The sequence below is a fragment of the Nerophis lumbriciformis genome, linkage group LG16 (assembly GCF_033978685.3).
Source record: "Nerophis lumbriciformis linkage group LG16, RoL_Nlum_v2.1, whole genome shotgun sequence".
In the NCBI taxonomy this organism is placed as follows: domain Eukaryota; kingdom Metazoa; phylum Chordata; class Actinopteri; order Syngnathiformes; family Syngnathidae; genus Nerophis; species Nerophis lumbriciformis.
Window position 1 is genome coordinate 12,948,427 of NC_084563.2, and position 24,769 is coordinate 12,973,195.

At 39.1% G+C, this 24,769-nt stretch overlaps 1 protein-coding gene across 1 annotated transcript in view; it reads left to right on the forward strand.

Annotated features, from left to right (window-relative positions):
• elp1 (elongator acetyltransferase complex subunit 1) overlaps positions 1-23,995 on the forward strand; it is a 46,130-nt gene extending 22,135 nt beyond the window's left edge. Inside the window, exons 20-36 of the mRNA XM_061976620.1 lie at positions 112-190; positions 259-338; positions 406-543; positions 2,834-2,919; positions 3,002-3,150; positions 3,214-3,337; positions 7,100-7,197; positions 9,394-9,595; positions 9,668-9,729; positions 12,324-12,386; positions 12,463-12,523; positions 12,591-12,704; positions 12,776-12,875; positions 14,820-14,947; positions 22,522-22,673; positions 23,719-23,791; positions 23,886-23,995. Coding sequence (XP_061832604.1) covers positions 112-190; positions 259-338; positions 406-543; positions 2,834-2,919; positions 3,002-3,150; positions 3,214-3,337; positions 7,100-7,197; positions 9,394-9,595; positions 9,668-9,729; positions 12,324-12,386; positions 12,463-12,523; positions 12,591-12,704; positions 12,776-12,875; positions 14,820-14,947; positions 22,522-22,673; positions 23,719-23,791; positions 23,886-23,953 — 1,777 coding nt within the window. The 3' untranslated portion in view covers positions 23,954-23,995. The remainder of the gene's footprint in view (positions 1-111; positions 191-258; positions 339-405; positions 544-2,833; positions 2,920-3,001; positions 3,151-3,213; positions 3,338-7,099; positions 7,198-9,393; positions 9,596-9,667; positions 9,730-12,323; positions 12,387-12,462; positions 12,524-12,590; positions 12,705-12,775; positions 12,876-14,819; positions 14,948-22,521; positions 22,674-23,718; positions 23,792-23,885) is intronic.
• The last annotated feature ends 774 nt before the right edge of the window (positions 23,996-24,769 follow it).

Sequence of the window (24,769 nt, forward strand, 5' to 3'; positions counted from 1 at the left end):
AAACTCTTCCAACATTCAAACCATTCTTACTACATTCTGTCAGCATTTCACTTCAACTTCAGCATTCACACGCAATTGCCTCTTCTAGTTGTGATTGAGTTTCTCTTCCAGCTTGAAGTTCGGAGAAGCTTTTGAGTGCATGAGGAAGCTGCGCATCAACCTCAACCTGATTTACGACCACAACCCAAAGGTGACGTTTTTGGCATGCTTTCTAAAAAGACGTCCAACTCCGAATGCCAACACTTTTGCTTCCTTCAGGTCTTCCTGGAGAACACGGACACGTTCCTGACGCAGCTCAACTCCATCAGCCACATCAACCGCTTCCTCACTGAGCTCAGGTCAGTAGAGCATCAGGTGAGGACGCCTTGGAGCATTTTTAGGGGGTCTAACGTGTCGCCTCATCAGTGAGGAGGACACCACGGGCAGCATGTATCCTCGCCCTGAAGGACGCACGCCACCGCAGCCGCCCGCCTCGGGGCAGAAGAAAGTGGACGTGGTGTGCGATGCTTTACGGAGCACCATGGAGTCGACGGATCCCAACAAGTCAGTGACCCTTTTGCTCAGGTTGCAGAATTACAGGAATTTCCAATGGAATTATCAGGAATAACTTTATAATGGGGTTAGTGCGTCCGCCTCACAATACGAAAGTCCTGGGTTCGATCCTGCGCTCGGGATCTTTCTGTGTGGAGTTTGCATGTTCTCCCCGTGACTGCGTGGGTTCCCTCCGGGTACTCCGGCTTCCTCCCACCTCCAAAGACATGCACCTGGGGATAGGTTGATTGGCAACACTAAATTGGCCCTAGTGTGTGAATGTGAGTGTGAATGTTGTCTATCTGTGTTGGCCCTGTGATGAGGTGGCGACTTGTCCAGGGTGTACCGCGCCTTCCGCCCAATTGTAGCTGAGATAAGCTCCAGCGACCCCGAAGGGAATAAGCGGTAGAAAATGGATGGATGGTACTTTATAATGAGGAACTTAAAAAAAAAGAAAGTAGTCATGACGGTAAACACGGTAAGAGTTGAACTTTCACATACTCTTGATATCCAATTATAGTAAATATTAATTATATATCCATAAATTATTACACAGGGGTAGATCTTGCTTTGGTTGGTGACCACTGATCTAGAAGGCTCTGATTACTCGCTGCAAATATCAGCAAAGTTGGCAACACTAATGATCCTTCCTGCTATGTTTGCCTATTCTCTGGTAGACCAGGTTTGGTATTATGTGTCAATGAGCGAGGTCAAACATCCATCAATCCATCCATTTTCTACCGCTTGTCCCTTTCGGGGTTGAGGGGGCCTATCTCAACTGCATTCGGGCAGGGTACACCCCGGACAAGTCGCCATATCATCACAGGGCCAACACAGATAGACAGACAACATTCACACACTAGGGCCAATTTAGTGTTGCCAATCAACCTATCCCCAGGTGCATGTCTTTGGAGGTGGGAGGAAGCCGGAGTACCCGGAGGGAACCCACGCAGTCACGGGGAGAACATGCAAACTCCACACAGAAAGATCCCGAGCCCGGGATTGAACTCAGGACTACTCAGGACCTTCGTATTGTGAGGCACATGCACTAACCCCTGTTCCACCGTGCTGCCCCGAGGGCAAACATGTAATGACCAAATGTATTTGTAGCAGGCCTCCACCATACTTGCCGATTTTTCCGGGAGACTCCCGAATTTCAGTGCCCCTCCCGAAAATCTCCCGGGGCATCCATTCTCCCGATTTTCACCCGGACAACAATATTAATGGCATTTAGCGTCCTCTACAACCTGTCGACGCGTCCGCTTTTTCACCATACAAACAGCGTGCCGGCCCAATCACATAATATCTACGGCTTTTGACACACACAAGTGAATGCAAGGCTTGCTTGGTTAAATGCCATACAGGTCACACTGAGGGTGGCCGTATAAACAACTTTAACACTGTTACAAATATGCGCCACACTGTGAACCCACACCAAACAAGAATGACAAACACATTTCGGGAGAACATCCGCACCGTAACACAACAGAACAAATACCCAGAATCCCTTGCATCCCTAACTCTTCCGGGCTACAATATACACCTCTCTGTGTGCAATTCTTACTTTCCACCCACAGTCTGAATGCTTCTGTATATATGTATATAGTATAATATTTACACAACACATTCAGAACATTCCTTCTCAGGACTGGACTGTGCACCTTACCTCCTTTTGCACTATTTTCTTTTCTTTCCTTCCCATGTTTTGCATATTTGTACACTGTCGCACTGATACTTATTTAAAAAAAGAGTAGAAAACTATAATGTACGGGGGATATGGATTTTTGAAATAGGTAAAGTAAGAAGGAATATAAAATACAAATGTATTTCAGTTTTAGGAGTTAAATGGTGGAACAAGCTCAGTGATGAGTTGAAGACATGTAGTTATTTAAGGTTTAAGAAAACCTTGAAAGGCGAAATAATTGAAAATTATAAAATATAGTAACAATTACTTTCATCCCATTGGTTTTTTTTAACGTTGATGTTCCAGATAATCTTATTTTCAGTGAAGGCTTCAGCCTATTCCTTTTTCGGTCATTCTTTTTCTTTTCTTTTTGTGTGTAAATGTGTATGATTGTTAAATATGTATAATCTGTGCTGTTATACTGATCACACAAAATGGTTGATTATATGACCGAAATAAACTTATTTCATTCATTCATTCATACTGGAGTTGCTTTTAATCTCATTGTACCTGTGCATAGTGACAATAAAAGGCATTCTATGTTGTTCTATTCTATTCTACTCTGTTAGACGTGGATGTGTGGAAGTGTGCTAACCGTGTACAATTCCTCATACGCAGGTTCTGTCTGTCCGTACTGACGGCCCACGTGAAGAAAACCGTTCCCGAGCTGGAGATCGCTCTGCAGAAAGTCCACGAGCTTCGAAGTGAGTCTTGAGTCCACTAAATGTGTGCATAGCACCTGAATACAGCTGGTGTACTATATTGTGTTCCTAATGTGGTGTTTAGTAAACCCCCCTGAAGGAGACGGTGCGGTGAGCGCTGAGGAGGCTCTAAAGTACCTCCTCTTCCTGGTCAACGTCAACGACCTGTACGAACACTCGCTGGGCACGTACGACTTCGACCTGGTGCTCATGGTGGCCGAGAAATCCCAAAAGGTAGAAAACTTAATTTTGTGCTTTATATACGTGTTGGAGTGAGACATCCCGTTGGTTGTGCAGGACCCCAAAGAGTACCTCCCCTTCTTGAACACGCTGAAGAGCCTGGAGGCCAACTACCAGCGCTACACCATCGACAAACACCTGAAGCGCTACAGCAAGGCGCTGGTGCACCTCAGCAAGTGTGGTGAGTCGTATGTCTCACAAACACACAAGCTACCGCCAAACTTGAGTGTAACACACATGACCAGCTTCTTGTGAGCTGGATGGAGCATTGCTCGATGGGAAGCTGACAGGTTGATACAGTAGAAGTTTGTCGACACAAGATCAGAAAAGGGGAATAACTCCACATTGGTTTCACATTCCACCTTCTGTAGGTAAGACGTGTCCAATGCTTTGTAATAGAGATGTACCGATCAGGGGTTTATGCTTCAGATTACTGTATTTTTCGGACTATAAGGCGCACTTTAAATCATTTAATTTTCTCAAAAATCGACAGCGCGCCTAATGTACGGAATAATTTTGGTTGTGCCTACCGACCTCGAAGCTATTTTATTTGGTACATAGTGTAATGACAAGTGTGACCAGCAGATGGCAGTCACACAAAGATACGTGTAAGACTGCAATATGACGCCAGTAAACTACACCACAACTTTAAATGATCCAGTGTGGAGGCAGGTAGCGAAAACGAAATTGAAGAAGAAACTGAAGCTATTGAGCCATATCGGTTTGAACCGTATGCAAGCGAAACCGACGAAAACGACACGACAGCCAGCGACACGGGAGAAAGCGAGGACGAATTTGGCGATCGCCTTCTAACCAACGATTGGTATGTGTTTGTTTGGTATTAAAGGAAACTAACATTTATGAACTAGGTTTACAACATATGAAATACATTTGGCAACAACATGCACTTTGAGAGTGCAGACAGCCCAGTTTTCATCAATTAATATATTCTGTAGACATACCCTCATCCGCTCTCTTTTCCTGGGGGTCTGGCGGCAGATTTCTTTGACTTTATCGTTGGAAATGCATCTGCTTTGAGTGTCGCAGGATATCCACACATTCTTGCCATCTCTGTCGTAGCATAGCTTTCGTCGGTAAAGTGTGCGGAACAAACGTCCAATTTCTTGCCACTTTTGCATCTTTGGGCCACTGGTGCAACTTGAATCCGTCCCTGTTCGTGTTGTTACACCCTCCGACAACACACCGACGAGGCATGATGTCTCCAAGTTATGGAAAACAGTTGAAAAAACGGAAAATAACAGAGCTGATTTGACTCGGTGTTTGTAATGTGTTTGAGAAAATGGCGGATTGCTTCCCGATGTGACGTCACGTTGTGACGTCATCGCTCCGAGAGCGAATAATAGAAAGGCGTTTAATTCGCCAAAATTCACCCATTTAGAGTTCGGAAATCGGTTAAAGAATTATATGGTCTTTTTTCTGCAACATCAAGGTATATATTGACGCTTACATAGGTCTGGTGATAATATTCCCCTTTAAGAATATAGAACATTACACACGGCGCTCAAAAGTCTGTCAAAATGTTTTAGTGCGACTTTGGTAAGCTATGAAGCCGCACCGCTTGATGAATTGTCGGCGCATTACGGCTACCATAGTCAGACGTACTGTGCTTCAACGTACGGTATTATTATGGTGTGTATAAGGACCGCAAAATGGCACCTATTATGAGACATTACCTGGCGTTATTGTTTTGCAATATTGTGCAAAACCAACTTTTCTTAACTTCTGATGTGTATTTGGGGTCTGCATGAGTTCTAAAAATGCACGCGCGTCCGCCATTGTCGTCCGAGCTGACACCGTAGTCGATAAGCTTTTTCTTTTTCTCTATCTTCTTATTAAGGGACATTCATCCTCCGCTGTTGCCATTTCTAATATAAAGTAGCGTGAAGTTCTAACTAGGGCTGTCCGATAATATCGGACTGCCGATATTATCGGCCGATGAATGCTTTAAAATGTAATATCGGAAATTATCGGTATCGGTTTCAAAAAGTTAAATTTCTGACTTTCTAAAACGCCGCTGTGTACACGGACGTAGGGAGAAGTCCAGATCGCCAATAAACCTTAAAGGCACTGCCTTTGCGTGCCGGCCCAATCACATAATATCTACGGCTTTTCACACACAAGTGAATGCAAAGCATACTTGGTCAACAGCCATACAGGTCACACTGAGGGTGGCCGTATAAACAACTTTAACACTGTTACAAATATGCGCCACACTGTGAACCCACACCAAACAAGAATGACAAACACATTTCGGGAGAACATCCGCACCGTAACACAACATAAACACAACAGAACAAATACCCAGAACCCCTTGCAGCACTAACTCTTCCGGGACGCTACAATATACACCCCCCGCTACCCCCTACCCCTCCCACCTCAACCCCACCACCCCCAACCCCACCCACCTCAACCTCCTCATGCTCTCTCAGGGAGAGCATGTCCCAAATTCCAAGCTGCTGTTTTGAAAAATAATGCACTTTGTGACTTCAATAATAAATATGGCAGTGCCATGTTGGCATTTTTTTCCATAACTTGAGTTGATTTATTTTGGAAAACCTTATTACATTGTTTAATGCATCCAGCGGGACATCACAACAAAATTAGGCATAATAATGTGTTAATTCCACGACTGTATATATCGGTATCGGTTGATATTGGAATCGGTAATTAAGAGTTGGACAATATCGGATATCGGCAAAAAAGCCATTATCGGACATCTCTAGTTCTAACATATCTGTCAGTAAACTCGCTATGGAAGCGCTTACCGGTAAAACTACCGGTGTAGGGAGTTTTTATATAATTCACCCGCGGAACTTTAGTTATGATTACAAAAAGTTACAAAATTAAATAAAATCAACTACCTTGTTGGCGACTCTTGGCAGCAGCGGACGATGTGAAGAGAAAAGGAGGAGGGGGGGATGGGTTACTATCTGAGAGTCTTTTCTGGGGCTGCACAATTTTGAGAAAGAAACCTAATTTTTATATTTTGTACATAAATGCATAAACTGCAACATTTACATTACATTTTGTCTGTACTACTCAACACTGCTTTATCGGGGAAATCTCATCCCCATACTGTAAATATTTTCTCACCAACCACACATTTTGATGAAGGAACAATATTATGCATAACATATGTTGATCAGAAATTCTAAAGAGTGTTGTTGTCTCTCCGGCAAAGAGTGCGAGTTTATATACGATGTTGGCGCTCTGCACTGATTTAGATTTCCCAAGCAAATTGAGTTTACTTGTGTGGTGTTTTGTAAATTAAGGTTTACATTGTACTTAAGTGGCCTCCCTGCCCCTTAGGAAGGAGGGAGGCTGGATTTCTGATGATTCAACTGAGCGGTTGATAGTCAAATCAGACTCTTACAAATGGAATCGTCAAATGATCAACTACTCTGAGGCAGCCCTACTTAAGATGCAAAGAAATGCAGCTTATTTTCCGTAATGGAGGTGATTATTATTAGCCTAGGGGAGCGGCTCCACACCGTGTATAGAGACACTTGCAGTAATTAGATGCTAGCTGCTTGTCAGCCAGAGTTTGTGAAGTGAATTATATTTACATAGCGCTCTTTTTCTAGAAACTCAAAGCGCTTTACAGGGTGAAACCCATTATCTGCATCTTTAAGCTACATTTAAACCAGTGTGGGTGGCAGTGGGAGCAGGTGGGTAAAGCGTCTTGCTCAAGGGGACACAACGGCAGTGACAAGGATGGCGGAAGCGGGGATCGAACCTGGAACCCTCAAGTTGCTGGCACGACCGCTCCACCAACCGAACCACGCTGCCCCGATCAACATTAAGATGTATTAATCTGCAATAATGATCACACACTTCTTCACGGGAATTGGCACATTCCTACTTAATAGTAATAATAATATCTGGGTTGAAAACTAAATTTGTTTATGATCTTTTTTTTTAGGAGAAGAGCATTTTCCAGAGACTTTGCAGCTGGTGAATGAACAGAAACTCTACAGTGAAGCTCTGCGACTTTACCCTGCGGACAGCATTCACTCCAAGGTAGGATTGTACAGGACTAGGAATGTAACCATAAACCGTATGAATGATAAACACGGTAAAACTCCCTACGGTTAGTGTTTTTGTTTTGAAATAAAATGATGGAAACATTGTGATTGATAATTGCCCTTTGATAAACTCACTCTGGCAGCTTCCCCCATCGGTATAACCACAGTTGTGTTGTTCTTAAATGTGAAATGACAATAAAAGCCAGTTCTAGTACGACTGGCGCCATTAACGTCTTTCCCCATTAAGAAAATACATACCACGGTCTAAACTTATATAAACACATTGTTGTCTGAGCAACCAAGATATTCACTTGTGCACATTGAACCTACAACCTGTGCTTTTTATTTTTTGATCGTTCTATACTCAGAGAAATACAAGACAGAGGTGTTTTTACGGTGCGTTCAAGGACCACTGAATAGAGTAGGACGCCACAACGCAGAAATAATAAAAATATCTATTTTATTTGATATGCTGTTTTCATTTAAATACATCTTAATGTGCCACAGTACAAACCAATATTTAAAAAAAAAAACAGATAAAATATTAAGACAAACACTGTCAGTGAAGCACAAGAAACACAAAACATGCCAAATAGTGGCTTTTCTAATTGTGTTAATTTATTTTGGTAAAAAGATTTCAGTCTTCGTGTAAGTACTTTTTGAGCACATTCAACAACACCGTTGAATGATGATAACTGGGATATTAAATTATTATATTGTTACATTCCTATACAGGACAGATGTGTTTGAACTTTTCCCACCGAGGGCCACATACTAAATAATCAAACAATGCTATGGCAGTTTTTTTACATTTTGAAAACCAGACTGTGTTTATATGCAAGGAAATTTATAGATTTAACAAGAAAAAAACGTATTAGAATAAGCTTTTCAACCTTTTGTTTTTTGCATTTTTGAAAATATTTATTTTCATCATGACTTTATTCCTATAATATTTTTGACCTAATCCATGTTGTAATACATTTGTTTCCCAACCTAATTCTCCACAAATTGCAAATTCATTCTTGGCTTTGTGTGTGCACTGCAAAAACTTTCTTTCTTTCTTTCTTTCTTTAGTTTATTTCAAACATGAACACACTTACAGTATAATACATCACACAATTTCATATCATTTCATTTTACATCATGCCCGAAAAGGAGTAGGAAGAAGCAAAGCTTATTTAATCCTACCCCTTTCCCACTGAAATCTAAGTAAGATTAAATATCTCAAATAAGGGTGATATTTGCTTATTTTCTGTCTGATAAGATCATTCTTCTCCCTAAGCAGATTTTTTGTTAGTGTTTTACTTGTTTTAAGGGTTTTGGTCCTAAATGATCTCAGTAAGATATTACAGCTTGTTGCTGAGATTTGATGACCTATATTGAGTAAAACATGTGTGAAACTAGAATGTCAACTGATGCAAAGCTGTGTCATCAACACTCACAAGTATAAAACTACTTTTTTAAAGTAATAAATTCTTACTTCAAGCATGAAAAAAAAAAAATCATGATGCCGAGCGCATATCATTATGTCAAGATAATGGCACTCGCATTTACTTAATTTAAGAATATTTTTCAACATATTGAGCAAAAAGGTCTAAGTTTTTTCTACCAAGAAAAGTGCACCTGTTATTCGTGAGAATATACTTATTTTAAGGTATTTTTGGGTTCATTGAGGTTAGCTAATTTTACTTGTTTTGGAAAGTCTTGACAAGCCGAATTTTCTTGTTCTATTGGCAGATAATTTTGCTTAGTTCAAATAAAATACCCATAATTTTTGTATTTTTTTTCTTGTTTTTGAACACTGACTTTTTGCAGTGTAATAGGCTTTATATATTGAACTTTAAATAATTTTAATAATTCTTTCCCTCATAATATTCTGCCATTGTTCCTGTAAAATTATGACTTGTTTTAATTTTTTATTTTTATTAATGCACATGTTAAAAGTGCAATTTTATTGTGTTTTTTTTTTTTAAATAATCAAGATTAGGGCAAGCAGAAAAATCTTTGTTTATTTCAACAATTTCCCCCTAAAATGCACATTGAGGCTATTAAGTGTGTTTTTATGTAAACTAATAATGTCAAATAAAATAATGGATAGCTGCAGCGTTAAAAGAATATTCCTAAATGATGAGCATAAAGGTAACTTACGGAGCAAATAAAGACAATAAGAACGTTACCTTGACCTCTTCAGGCTCTGAGCTGCGCTTACGCCGAACACCTGATGGGACAGCAGCAGGCGGAGCAAGCCGGCCTGTTGCTATGGCGATGCCACGAGCCCGTTGGCGCCCTGCAGGCCTTCGCCAGCTGCGCCAGCTGGAGGAACGCCATCTGTGTGGCCCAGCAGATCCCCCTGCCTCCAGACCAGGTGGCCCTGCTGGCCAGAGACCTGGCAGGTAACCACAGCAACACGCGGTGTTATGTATTCATCTTTTTTTTTTAACCGTACTATTATTCCCCCTTCAAAGTGAAGCTGACTGAACAGCGACGCTACTCGGAGGCGGCACTGCTGCTGGACCAGTACGCCAAAGTAAGAACCAGAATGACCTACTCAACTGTCCTGATTTGGCTCAAATAGTAAACAAAGACTTCAATTTTACTACGCCAAAGACAAATAATTAGGATTGACTGAAATAAAGAAAGTCAGGCCTCATCTTTATCCAGATCTGCACCAAAGTTGTATGGCTTTTTTCTTGGCCCTAAAATTTTTGCAGGAATCTTTATTTTATTTTTTGCTTCATCTTCTTTTTAACAAATGCCAATGAAAACATAAGTTTATAAAACTAGGAGTGTCCCGATAAAATGTGTTTACTTCCAATACGATATTGGAGCCTTGAGCGTTGGCAGATACCGACATTAATCCGATTCGATATAAAAAAAAAGGTTTAATCAAGTGAAATTGCCTTGAGAGAACAATGTTAGGTATGATAAATATGTGCACATGGACACATTTAATTGGATTAAAAGCCTAACCAGAATAAAAATGCTTAATTCGGAATATTCTGACCCGATCACACACGCTCAGATCAAAACTTCATTCCGATCAAGACGGGTGGTTTATGGCGATAGTGATTCAGATCATACCTACTCAGTGGCCTAGTGGTTAGAGTGTCCGCCCTGAGATCGGTAGGTTGTGAGTTCAAATCCCGGCCGAGTCATACCAAAGACTATAAAAATGGGACCCATTGCCTCCCTGCTTGGCACTCAGCATCAAGGGTTGGAATTGGGGGTTAAATCACCAAAAATGATTCCCGGGCGCGGCCACCGCTGCTGCTCACTGCTCCCCTCACCTTCCAGGGGGTGATCAAGGGTGATGGGTCAAATGCAGAGAATAATTTCACCACACCTAGTGTGTGTGTGACAATCATTGCTACTTTAACTTTTTAACTTTATAGCGCATAAAAACACTTCTTCCGAAATCCGGGTTAGAATTATCCTTACTGCGCATGTCTGTGACGTCAGCTATACTTTGGTGGTGGAGGGGGACTAAATGTAATCATCTCAGAATGAAGCCATTGTCTTGCTGATGTCTCCCCCCATTTAACATGTACAGAAGTAGCGTAATATCCTGTTGACTTTGTTGCTTTAAAACAGTGTTTTTCAACCACTGTGCCGCGGCACACTAGTGTGCCGTGAGATACAGTCTGGTGTGCCATGGGAGATTATCTAGTTTCATCAATTTGGGACAAAGATATTTTTTTTAAACCAGTAATTAGTCTGCAAATGACGTGTTGAGGGTCGATGCTGTCTAGAGCTCCGCAGAGTAACCGTGTAATACTCTTCCATATCAGTAGGTGGTAGCAGGTAGCTAATTGCTTTGTAGATGTCGGAAACAGCGGGAGGCAGCGTGCAGGTAAAAAGGTGTCTAATGCTTAAACCAAAAATAAACAAAAGGTGAATGCCCCTCAGAAAAGGCATTGAAGCTTAGTGAAGGCTATGCAGAACAAAACTAAAACTGAACTGGCTACAAAGTAAACAAAAATGAATGCTGGACGACAGCAAAGACTTACTGTGGAGCAAAGACAATGTACATCCGAACATGACATGACAATCAACAACGTCCCCACAAAAAAGGATAAAAACAACTGAAATATTCTTGATTGCTAAAACAAAGTAGATGCGGGAAATATCGCTCAAAGGAAGACATGAAACTGTTACAGGAAAATACCAAAAAAAGAGAAAAATCCACTAAAATAGGAGCGCAAGACAAGAACTAAAACACTGCACACAGGAAAACAGCAAAAAACTCCAAATAAGTCACGGCGTGATGTGACAGGTGGTGACAGTACACCTACTTTGTGACAAGAGTTATATTGATGCATGCTTGGTTATGGTTTGAATTCATATACATCAATTGCTACAACGATTTTTTACTGTCAACTGAGTTTCATTTTTTAATGATTTCTGCTGGTGGTGTGCCTCCGCATTTTTCAACGCAAAAAATGTGCCTTGGCTCAAAAAAAGGTAGAAAAACACTGCTTTAAAATGAGATTAGCGAAAACCAAAGTATGGTTTGGAGTCCCATGTGTCAAAGTAACAATAACAGAAGGAATCCAGTCGTCTCAACGAGCTGTTTTATTCACGACATTACAGCTATCTCCAAGATCTAACTGCTAACCTCAGACATGTTCACAGAATGTCGTAACATGAAGATGCACCGCAACCCTATCTCAACATGCAGGGCGCGGAACAGCTCCATTTAAAAAAGAGAGCTAAAACAAAAGTAGCAAAGAGAAGGAAAAATGTATAAATAGTTAACGTAAAAATAATAAGAATGGATTAGATTTTATATCGCGCTTTTCTATTATTAGATACTCAAAGCGCTCACAGAGAAGTGGGAACCCATCATTCTTTCACACCTGGTGGTGGTAAGCTACATTTGTAGCCACAGCTGCCCTGGAGTAGACTGACAACGTCAGACAAGCAGATATGCACAGTGCTATATAAGAATAAAGTATATAGACTGTCCGCACCTTTTAACCAGACTTTCACCAGAAATGCTTCAAATTGACCAAATTAGTTAAAATTGGGGATTTTTAAGCACCATCCTGCTCACAAAAGCAATTAATACCACGTACCTGCGAGCTGGAGTTGTTATTAATGGTGGTTCCTATGGCGACGTAGGACTGCGAGGAGGCCATCTTGGCTCTGATCACCGGCGCAGTGTGGGAGGAGGCGCTCCGACTGGTTAGTGAAATGAAACTATAAACATTGATCACCATTTTGCTTTCTTTTAGTGTTCATTCACGTTTGTGTGCTGCAGATTCACATGCACGACAGAGCAGACATCACAGAGACGGACCTGAAACCCGCCCTGCTCAATGGTACCTATTTCGGATCCCGCCGCCAAGTTCTTTCCAACTTTTTCTTGACGTTTTCTCCGCGCGACAGCGGCCAGCGCTCAGACGCTCTTTGTGGAGACGCAGGCGGCCACCTTCACGCGACACAGAGCCCGGCTGGCGCTGGTGCAGGAGCAGAAAGAGAAGGCCAGGCTGAGCTTGCTGGGTGAGAAAGCGACGCTGCGGTGGTACGGTTGTGGTCGCCATGGTAACCTCCAAATATCCTCTGCCTTCAAGATGAGGACGGTCCCGACTGTGCGGACGCCGAGCTCTACTCTGAGGCCAGCAGTGTGATGAGCGGATCAAAGTACTCGCACAGCAACTCACGCATCTCCTCGTAAGGCAACGACAAATTCAAAAACCTTCAATATTTAATACTCACTGCTATCTAAAAGATTGCATATTGATGTGTGATACTAACCCTCTGGGGACATTCAATTTTTATTATCTTTAAAACCAAACTTCAGTCCTTGACAAAGAGCTCAAACATGTATTTTTGTGTTTTATTTTGCTTCGGGCTGTCAAAAATGACAAATTAACTCATGTGATTAATCACAAACAAATATTGCATTAATCATGTATAATTGCAGATTAATCACATAGTTTAATAGGATTTTTTAATGTATTATTTTTTCCATTAATTTATTTTGAGCTCCTTTTACATTAACCACAAATGGTTTCCTGAGGGGTGGCGTGGGTTGTTATAAGGTCAATTAGCTTCAAAATAAACCCAGACTGGACTTTAGATAGTACATTTACCAGGTTTTAAGCAAATAAATCACATACATTCAGGTAAAACATAAACAAATTTTGCGTGTGAAATTCTGATGACAAATTTGCATTTGTGTCAAAATATCGGGGTCTTTTCTTAGGTCTATTTAAGTTGTGTAAGTATTTATTTAACTGTAATTAATCACAATTCAAAAGTGTGACTAATCTGATTTCGAAAAATAATCATTTGACAGCACTCCTTTTTAGAAGTGCACATAATCCGATCCACATCCGAATGGCGATTCCTAGTCATGCGGGTTCTAAATAAAGTCATAATTTTCAAATATTGATTTAAAGAAATAACTTTTTTTTTTTTTAAAGAATCCATTTTTAAGAAGACATTTTTGGGCCATTTCCATTTAATTTTCAAAAATTGATTTAAAGAAATAAACTTTATTTTTTTTTATTTTTTTTTTTAAAGAATCAATTTTTAAGAAGACATTTTTGGGCCATTTCCATGCAACCAAAAGGAGCTTTTCTCACCTGTAACCTGGTTGAAAAAGTTTCATTATAATTGTTATACATTGCAAGAATCTGTTTGAATCGAGAATTGATTCTGAACTGAATCGAATCATTAGGTGCCCAAAGATTCACACCCCTACTCATTGACAAAAAAAAAAGGAATACCGTATTTTTCAGAGTATAAGTCGCACCGGCCGAAAATGCATAATAAAGAAGGAAAAAAACATAAGTCGCACTGGAGTATAAGTCGCATTTTTTGGGGAAATTTATTTGATAAAACCCAACACCAAGAATAGACATTTGAAAGGCAATTTAAAATAAATAAAGAATAGTGAACAACAGGCTGAATAAGTGTACGTTATATGAGGCATAAATAACCAACTGGTATGTTAACGTAACATATTATGGTAAGAGTCATTCAAATAACTATAACATATAGAACATGCTATACGTTTACCAAACAATCTGTCACTCCTAATCGCTAAATCCCATGAAATATTCCGAAAAATACGGTAATTAATATTGTAAATCCCACATTCTTTATTTTTTATGTACATTCTGGGTGTTTCATTCAGTAAAAATATTTTAAATTCCATTCCGTTTTTTAAGGCGGTCTGTCATAACGTTTTTAGCATTCAATCAGACAATATTGTGAGGTTTTGTATTAGATACACCGGCCCCCAGACACATTTTTTTCTCTAAATTTGGCCCCCCGAGTCAAAATAATTGCCCAGGCCTGCTCTACGTCATTGCTGAATAATTTGTTTGTGACATCTTCTTGACTTGCCTTTGTCTGTTTGCCTCTACACTGTAAGAATGTCTAATAAAAGTCATATTTCAGTTCTATTTAGTCACTAGTTACCCCCTAACTACTTAGTGTTTACGTTGTGCCTGATTAATTGGCGAAGAGAGCCATGTCACGTGACTTACTCTCTTGTAATAGTCTTTTTAAAAGCACAATATTATCTAGTCTAGTGTTTGTGGGCGTACACACAGGAGGTTGTAATTTAGCGCACATGTAAGCTGATGAAAGTGTGGTTTGATGCAGGAGGTCTTCAAAGAACCGACGGAAGGCTGAGAGGAAGAAGCTGAGTCTGAAGGAAGGAAGTCCAATGGAGGACCGAGCTCTGATGTTTGCACTCGGAGAGATCATCACCACAGCGGACAAGATGAGAGGTGACCACGCACAACTGCACCTTGTAGGGCTGGACGATTATGGCAAAAATAATAATCACGATTATTTTTGATTGGTATTGTAATCACGATTAAGAACACGATTATTCATTAATTTGAAAAACGAGTATTTATTGTACCACCAAAACTTAACTTGACAAATTAATAACGAATAAACCACAACAAGTAAAATAATAATTGTAATTACCGTATTTTTCGGACTATAAGTCGCAGTTTTTTTCATAGTTTGGCCGGGCTCCAGTGCGACTTATATATGTTTTTTTCCTTCTTTATTATGCATTTTCAGAAGGCGCGACTTATACTCCGGTGCGACTTATACTCCGAAAAATATGGTATACATTTAAATAACAATAGCAATATAAAAAAAAACATTAGGTTTTTACCTTTTACCCTTATTTTACTACCATAGTGTGCTTTTGTGTCAACTAAATTATTCATTAAATGCAAAAATCCTCACATTTATCGGAACAATACATCTTTGGACAGTTTTGACCAGTATTTTAGGTCAAAGCATAATCATTGTGTAAATCAGGGGTGCTCATTACGTCGATCGCGAGGTACCAGTCGATCGTGGAGGGTGTGTCAGTCGATCACCAGCCAGGCATTAAAAAAATAGTCCTAAAAATGAGCGATCATAAATCTTCACTATGACGTCACTTTCGTCACTTGATTGACATTCACGGCACCCGAGGGTCTTCTGAGATGACGCTGGCTGCTGCCAGCTCATTAAAATTACCGACAGGAAGGCGAATAACACTTTATTTCAACAGACTCTGGCGCCGTACCTGTCGTCAAAACTCCAAAGACCGACTGCACAGTTGCACAATAAAAGCTCTGCTTCATCCTGCCTGCGCTACCAAAATAAGAGCTACGGAGTTTGGAGACAATGTATTTCTTGTAAAGTGTATACAAAGGAGTACGGAAGCTGGATAAATAAGATGCCAAAAACCAACCACTTTCATGTGGTATTGGACAGAAAGGAGGACTTTTTTTCTCCTCCATTCGAAAATGCGGACGTTATCATCACCACTGTCCAATCAATGCAAGTCATCAGAATCAGGTAATACACAAACTTATATTCTTGTCTTCATGAAAGAAAGGAATCTATATGTGTTAAACATGCTTGTATTATCTTTAAACACTTTTAACTTATTAACTATATGTGTTAAACATGCTTGTATTATCTTTAAACACCTTTAACTTGTTAACAATATTAACTATATGTGTTAAACATGCTTGTATTATTTTTAAACACCTTTAATTTGTTAACAATATTAATTATATGTGTTAAACATGCTTGTATTATCTTTAAACACCTTTAACTTATTACCAATATTAACTACCGGTATAAGTGTTAAACATGCTTGTATTATCTTTAAACACCTTTAACTTGTTAACAATATTAACTATATGTGTTAAACATACTTGTATTATCATTAAACACCTTTAATGTATTAACAATATTAACTATATGTGTTAAACATGCTTGTATTATCATTAAACACCTTTAACTTGTTAACAAAAACATATATTTCATTAATAAGTAAATATAATTTTAACTTTTATTTTCATTACAAGTGGGCCAAATCACTAATATTACAAAATAATCTCATGAAAATGACTCCTCTCATTTGAGTGTTATTAGAAAAGATTGGTTTGAGACAGGTGTGCTGCTCAGGGAGTTTTTGTGTTTGCTCACACACATGAACAATTAGAGGGAACATTGGTCAAGTACTTTTTGAAACCTTTTACTTTGTTAGCGCAGTCAGACCGGATATGGCGCACCGAGCTATTATTGTGACGGAGGAAGTGTGCTGTTGCTCTCAGCTTGACAATAAGGGACAATTTGAGGCTTTTAAAAAATAAATAAATAAATAAAGAGTGCCTCTCAAGTTTCAGCCACTGTTTGTACATTGATGTTACATCCATGATGTCGTTCACAACCACACGAGCAGATGAGATGTGTTTTTAGGTGTATGGATTGTCCTTGCTAGCTTTAGCTTTGTAGTTTTGTCGCTGTTTCAGGTGGCCGTATCAACATTGTTTAGTTCAGGACGGGGCGGCTGAGTGTGTCGGGGATAAATGAGTGATACAGGACATTCTTTTCCCAAACAAATGTTTTTTCTCCTCACAATGACAACATTTCACTCACATTTATGTCAATTTCCGTAATATTATTTTGAGTTCAACGGCAGATTTCGTTTTGTTGGCCAATTAATGTTTACGTAAATGTGGAAATCAATGGACTTTACTTTTTTTTGTTGAGTTTAGTTGATTAGGTGTACCGTATTTTTCGGAGTAAAAGTCGCACCGGAGTATAAGTCGCACCGGCTGAAAATGCATAACAAAGAAGGAAAAAAACATATATAAGTTGCGCTGGAGTATAAGTCGCATTTTGGGGGGAAATTTATTTGATAAAAGCCAACACCAAGAATAGACGTTTGAAAGGCAATTTAAAATAAATAAAGAATAGTGAACAACAGGCTGAATAAGTGTACGTTATATGAGGCATAAATAACCAACTGGTATGTTAACGTAACATATTATGGTAAGAGTCATTCAAATAACTATAACATATAGAACATGCTATACGTTTACCAAACAATCTGTCACTCCTAATCGCTAAATCCCATGAAATCTTATACGTCTAGTCTCTTACATGAATGAGATAAATGATATTATTTGATATTTTACGGTAATGTGTTAATAATTTCACACATAAGTCGCTCCTGAGTATAAGTCGCACCCCCGGCCAAACTATGAAAAAAACTGCGACTTATAGTCCGAAAAATACGGTACATACATTGCTACAATAGCAATATAAAAAAAAACATTAGGTTTTTACCTTTTACCCTTATTTTACTACCATAGTGTGCTTTTGTGTCAACTAAATTATTAATTAATCGCAAAAATCCTCACATTTATCTTTGGACAATTTTGACCAGTATTTTAGGTCAAAGCATAATAATTGTGTACATGTATCAATAAGTGCTTTAAGTACATGAATGTGTCAAGTACTTTTTGAAACCTTTTATTTTGTTAGCGCAGTCAGACCGGATATGGCGCACCGAGCTATTATTGTGACGGAGGAAGTGTGCTGTTGCTCTCAGCTTGACAATAAGGGACAATTTGAGGCTTTAAAAAAAAAAGAGAAAAAAAAGAGTGCCTCTCAAGTTTCAGCTACTGTTTGTACATTGATGTTACATCCATGATGTCGTTCACAACCACACAAGCAGATGAGATGTGTTTTTGGGTGTATGGATTGTCCTTGCTAGCTTTAGCTTTGTAGTTTTGTCGCTGTTTCAGGTGGCCGTATCAACATTGTTTAGTTCAGGACGGGGCGGCTGAGTGTGTCGGGGATAAATGAGTGATACAGGACATTCTTTTCCCAAACAAATGTTTTTTCTCCTCACAATGACAACATTTCACTCACATTTATGTCAATTTCCGTAATATTATTTTGAGTTCAACGGCAGATTTCGTTTTATTGGCCAATTAATGTTTACGTAAATGTGGAAATCAATGGACTTTACTTTTTTTTGTTGAGTTTAGTTGATTAGGTGTACCGTATTTTTCGGAGTAAAAGTCGCAACGAAGTATAAGTCGCACCGGCTGAAAATGCATAACAAAGAAGGAAAAAAACATATATAAGTTGCGCTGGAGTATAAGTCGCATTTTGGGGGGAAATTTATTTGATAAAAGCCAACACCAAGAATAGACGTTTGAAAGGCAATTTAAAATAAATAAAGAATAGTGAACAACAGGCTGAATAAGTGTACGTTATATGAGGCATAAATAACCAACTGGTATGTTAACGTAACATATTATGGTAAGAGTCATTCAAATAACTATAACATATAGAACATGCTATACGTTTACCAAACAATCTGTCACTCCTAATCGCTAAATCCCATGAAATCTTATACGTCTAGTCTCTTACATGAATGAGATAAATGATATTATTTGATATTTTATGGTAATGTGTTAATAATTTCACACATAAGTCGCTCCTGAGTATAAGTCGCACCCCCGGCCAAACTATGAAAAAAACTGCGACTTATAGTCCGAAAAATACGGTACATACATTGCTACAATAGCAATATAAAAAAAAACATTAGGTTTTTACCTTTTACCCTTATTTTACTACCATAGTGTGCTTTTGTGTCAACTAAATTATTAATTAATCGCAAAAATCCTCACATTTATCTTTGGACAATTTTGACCAGTATTTTAGGTCAAAGCATAATAATTGTGTACATGTATCAATAAGTGCTTTAAGTACATGAATGTGTCAAGTACTTTTTGAAACCTTTTATTTTGTTAGCGCAGTCAGACCGGATATGGCGCACCGAGCTATTATTGTGACGGAGGAAGTGTGCTGTTGCTCTCAGCTTGACAATAAGGGACAATTTGAGGCTTTAAAAAAAAAAGAGAAAAAAAAGAGTGCCTCTCAAGTTTCAGCTACTGTTTGTACATTGATGTTACATCCATGATGTCGTTCACAACCACACAAGCAGATGAGATGTGTTTTTGGGTGTATGGATTGTCCTTGCTAGCTTTAGCTTTGTAGTTTTGTCGCTGTTTCAGGTGGCCGTATCAACATTGTTTAGTTCAGGACGGGGCGGCTGAGTGTGTCGGGGATAAATGAGTGATACAGGACATTCTTTTCCCAAACAAATGTTTTTTCTCCTCACAATGACAACATTTCACTCACATTTATGTCAATTTCCGTAATATTATTTTGAGTTCAACGGCAGATTTCGTTTTATTGGCCAATTAATGTTTACGTAAATGTGGAAATCAATGGACTTTACTTTTTTTTGTTGAGTTTAGTTGATTAGGTGTACCGTATTTTTCGGAGTAAAAGTCGCAACGGAGTATAAGTCGCACCGGCTGAAAATGCATAACAAAGAAGGAAAAAAACATATATAAGTTGCGCTGGAGTATAAGTCGCATTTTGGGGGGAAATTTATTTGATAAAAGCCAACACCAAGAATAGACGTTTGAAAGGCAATTTAAAATAAATAAAGAATAGTGAACAACAGGCTGAATAAGTGTACGTTATATGAGGCATAAATAACCAACTGGTATGTTAACGTAACATATTATGGTAAGAGTCATTCAAATAACTATAACATATAGAACATGCTATACGTTTACCAAACAATCTGTCACTCCTAATCGCTAAATCCCATGAAATCTTATACGTCTAGTCTCTTACATGAATGAGATAAATGATATTATTTGATATTTTATGGTAATGTGTTAATAATTTCACACATAAGTCGCTCCTGAGTATAAGTCGCACCCCCGGCCAAACTATGAAAAAAACTGCGACTTATAGTCCGAAAAATACGGTACATACATTGCTACAATAGCAATATAAAAAAAAACATTAGGTTTTTACCTTTTACCCTTATTTTACTACCATAGTGTGCTTTTGTGTCAACTAAATTATTAATTAATCGCAAAAATCCTCACATTTATCTTTGGACAATTTTGACCAGTATTTTAGGTCAAAGCATAATAATTGTGTACATGTATCAATAAGTGCTTTAAGTACATGAATGTGTCAAGTACTTTTTGAAACCTTTTATTTTGTTAGCGCAGTCAGACCGGATATGGCGCACCGAGCTATTATTGTGACGGAGGAAGTGTGCTGTTGCTCTCAGCTTGACAATAAGGGACAATTTGAGGCTTTAAAAAAAAAAGAAAAAAAAAAGAGTGCCTCTCAAGTTTCAGCTACTGTTTGTACATTGATGTTACATCCATGATGTCGTTCACAACCACACAAGCAGATGAGATGTGTTTTTGGGTGTATGGATTGTCCTTGCTAGCTTTAGCTTTGTAGTTTTGTCGCTGTTTCAGGTGGCCGTATCAACATTGTTTAGTTCAGGACGGGGCGGCTGAGTGTGTCGGGGATAAATGAGTGATACAGGACATTCTTTTTCCAAACAAATGTTTTTTCTCCTCACAATGACAACATTTCACTCACATTTATGTCAATTTCCGTAATATTATTTTGAGTTCAACGGCAGATTTCGTTTTATTGGCCAATTAATGTTTACGTAAATGCGGAAATCAATGGACTTTACTTTTTTTTGTTGAGTTTAGTTGATTAAGTGTACCGTATTTTTCGGAGTAAAAGTCGCACCGGAGTATAAGTCGCACCGGCTGAAAATGCATAACAAAGAAGGAAAAAAACATATATAAGTTGCGCTGGAGTATAAAATTGATAAAAGCCAACACCAAGAATAGACATTTGAAAGGCAATTTAAAATAAATAAAGAATAGTGAACAACAGGCTGAATAAGTGTACGTTATATGAGGCATAAATAACCAACTGGTATGTTAACGTAACATATTATGGTAAGAGTCATTCAAATAACTATAACATATAGAACATGCTATACGTTTACCAAACAATCTGTCACTCCTAATCGCTAAATCCCATGAAATCTTATACGTCTAGTCTCTTACGTGAATGAGCTAAATAATATTATTTGATATTTTACGGCAATGTGTTAATAATTTCACACATAAGTCGCACCCCCGACCGGCCAAACTATGAAAAAAAACTGCGACTTATAGTCCGAAAAATACGGTTTAGAGGTGTCACGATGCTCGTATTCCTAACTACAATTCCCAAGTCCGGTAATCAAGTTTGACCAGCAAGGAAACGAGGAAGCAGCTTATCAGTCGATGATGTCAACATTGGCCCACAAGCTTGTGATCACGGCGCCGCTATAAATACCGTATTTTTCGGAGTATAAGTAGCTCCGGAGTATAAGTCGCACCGGCCGAAAATGCATAATAAAGAAGGAAAAAAAACATATATAAGTCGCATTTTTGGGGGAAATGTATTTGATAAAACCCAACACCAAGAATAGACATTTGAAAGGCAATTTATAATAAATAAAGAATAGTGAACAACAGGCTGAATAAGTGTACGTTATATGAGGCATAAATAACCAACTGGTATGTTAACGTGACATATTATGATAAGAGTCATTCAAATAACTATAACATATAGAACATGCTATACGTTTATCAAACAATCTGTCACTCCTAATCGCTAAATCCCATGAAATCTTCTTCCTCTGTGTCGCTTCTAAACAACTCTGCCAACTCCAAAGGTAGACAATGCGCCGCTTCCTCTTCTATAAAATAATAATATTTGATATTTTACGGTAATGAGTCAATAATTTCACACATAAGTCGCTCCAGAGTATAAATCGCACCCCCGGCCAAACTATGAAAAAAACTGTGACTTTTAATCCGAAAAATACGGTACTCGCGCTGTGTCAAATAATAAATGTCGTGACATCCCCAACTTCTAATAGACTTGCTCTGTTTGTATTCATTCGCTCCTCATCTGTTCCACCGTCACAAGCTACGGAATTTACATGCACGTCCTATTACCATAATCTTTTTTTTTTTTTTTTTTATCATCGCGAGAAGCCATGTGATTAATTGTCCAGCCCTAGTACCCTGCTTTTTGTCTGAAGGCTCTGTCAGAGATGTCGTGGTCTGATTGTTGTCGTCCTCCGTTGCAGAGGAGGTGCAGGCGCTGCTCAAGGCGCTCGTCCTCTTCCGCTTCGACAAACAAGCCGAGAAGCTGCAGCTCGTCTTTGAGGAAGCTCTGCGCACGATGGAGGAGGCCATAGCCCAAATTTGGACTCCGAGCCTGCAGAGCAGCAACGCTCCGGTAATTAATTGTGTGACTGATGAGGAGCTAAATCAGGGGTGTCAAACGTACGGATCAGGCCCGTCAACAGGTTTTATCTGATGAGTTTGCTAAGTATAAAAATGAGCAGAACATTTTTGAATGAAAGAAACTGCTGTTCTGAATGTGTCCACTGGATGTCACAATAGCAGTTCTTTGTATCTTTGTAGATGATGCTACATATAAACAAAAATAAACCATGTTATTGCAACAGTCGAGGAAAATGAGCAAACTACATAAATATATTTTGTATTTTAATTTTTTTTTTTATCTTGATAGATTGAAAATGAACACCAATGAGTTGACTGATGAACATTATCACATAATTTATTCAGAAAGTATAAATAACGACAAATAAAAGGTAGAATACTATCAACCGCAACATGTAAGTGTAAAAAAAACAACAACATTATGATTTGTACAGTTTCAGAATATGCTTGTTAAAAAGTTAAAGTAGCAATGATTGTCACACACACACACTAGGTGTGGCGAAATTATTCTCTGCATTTGACCCATCACCCTTGTTCACCCCCTGGGAGGTGAGGGGAGCAGTGAGCAGCAGCGGTGGCCGCGCTCGGGAATCATTTTTGGTGATTTAACCCCCAATTCCAACCCCTTGATGCTGAGTGCCAAGCAGGGAGGTAATGGGTCCCATTTTTATAGTCTTTGGCATGACTCGGCCGGGGTTTGAACTCACGACGGACACTCTAACTACTAGGCCACTGAGTAGGTAGTTCTATTTTTAGACAAAGAAAACAATCTGAGGTTGTCTTTATTTTTAACTTATCGTGCCGTGATTTTACCTGTCCGGCCCACTTGGGAGTACATTTTTCTCCATGTGGCCCCCCATCTAAAATTAATTTGACACCCCTGAGCTAAATGATTCCTTTTATTATTTATAACTCCTTTCACGTTTCTCAACCTTCTCAACATTAGACACGAAAATTCCTCCTGATCTCGCCATAAAAAGGTGTGTTTTGGTGATGCTTTGAAATTTAGCATCAAACCGGTTCATTGTTTTTTTTAGCTGACTGGACCAAACTCGACGGCAAACAGCATCATGGCTTCCTTCCAGCAGCAGACGCCTACAACGTCTCAAGGTCTTTTTAAAATCATCTCACGATTCTAACGTTGCCTCCCACATCGAGCAGGTATTTGAATCATCTAAAATGAGGTATTTTTGTTTTCTGACAGATGTAGAAGTGTCCTCTCCACCGAAGATGAGAAGCAATGTCAAGTGGAAGCTAGCAATTTGTACCTAATTTTTTTTTCTAAACGAAACGTGTAATAAAGATTGACCTCTCTGCTGGTCTATACCATAATTAGTGTTTCCAATACATACATTTATTAGTAACGGACCGCCACAAATAGATTTACTGCTCCCTGTTACCCTCGCACAAACATATATTTTTGTAAACAGAATGTGGGACGGAGTATGTAGTTACAACTACGTACACTAGATGGCATCGTGACACCGCATACGCACCTCGTCTGCCTGAGGATAAGAAAATATAGCACGACATTTTCAGGACTCCTAATTTTTTGTGTTTGAGCGATTATTATGTGCGTCAAGGCCAATTATGCAAATTGGACAATCTTTCCTCGCAACTAGAGATGTCTGATAATATCGGGCTGCCGATATTATCGGCCGATAAATGCTTTAAAATGTAATATCGGAAATTATCGGTATCGGTTTCAAAAAGTTAAAATTATGACTTTTTAAAACGCCGCTGTACGGAGTGGTACACGGACGTAGGGAGAAGTACAGAGCGCCAATAAACCTTAAAGGCACCGCCTTTGCGTGCCGGCCCAGTCACATATCTACGGCTTTTCCACACACAATTGAATGCCACGCATACTTGGTCAACAGCCATACAGGTCACACGGAGGGTGGCCGTATAAACAACTTTAACACTGTTACAAATATGCGCCACACTGTGAACCCACACCAAACAAGAAGGGAGAACATCCGCACCGTAACACAACATAAACACAACAGAACAAATACCCAGAATCCCTTGCATGCCTAACTCTTCCGGGCTACAATATACACTCCCGCTACCACCAAACCCCGCCCC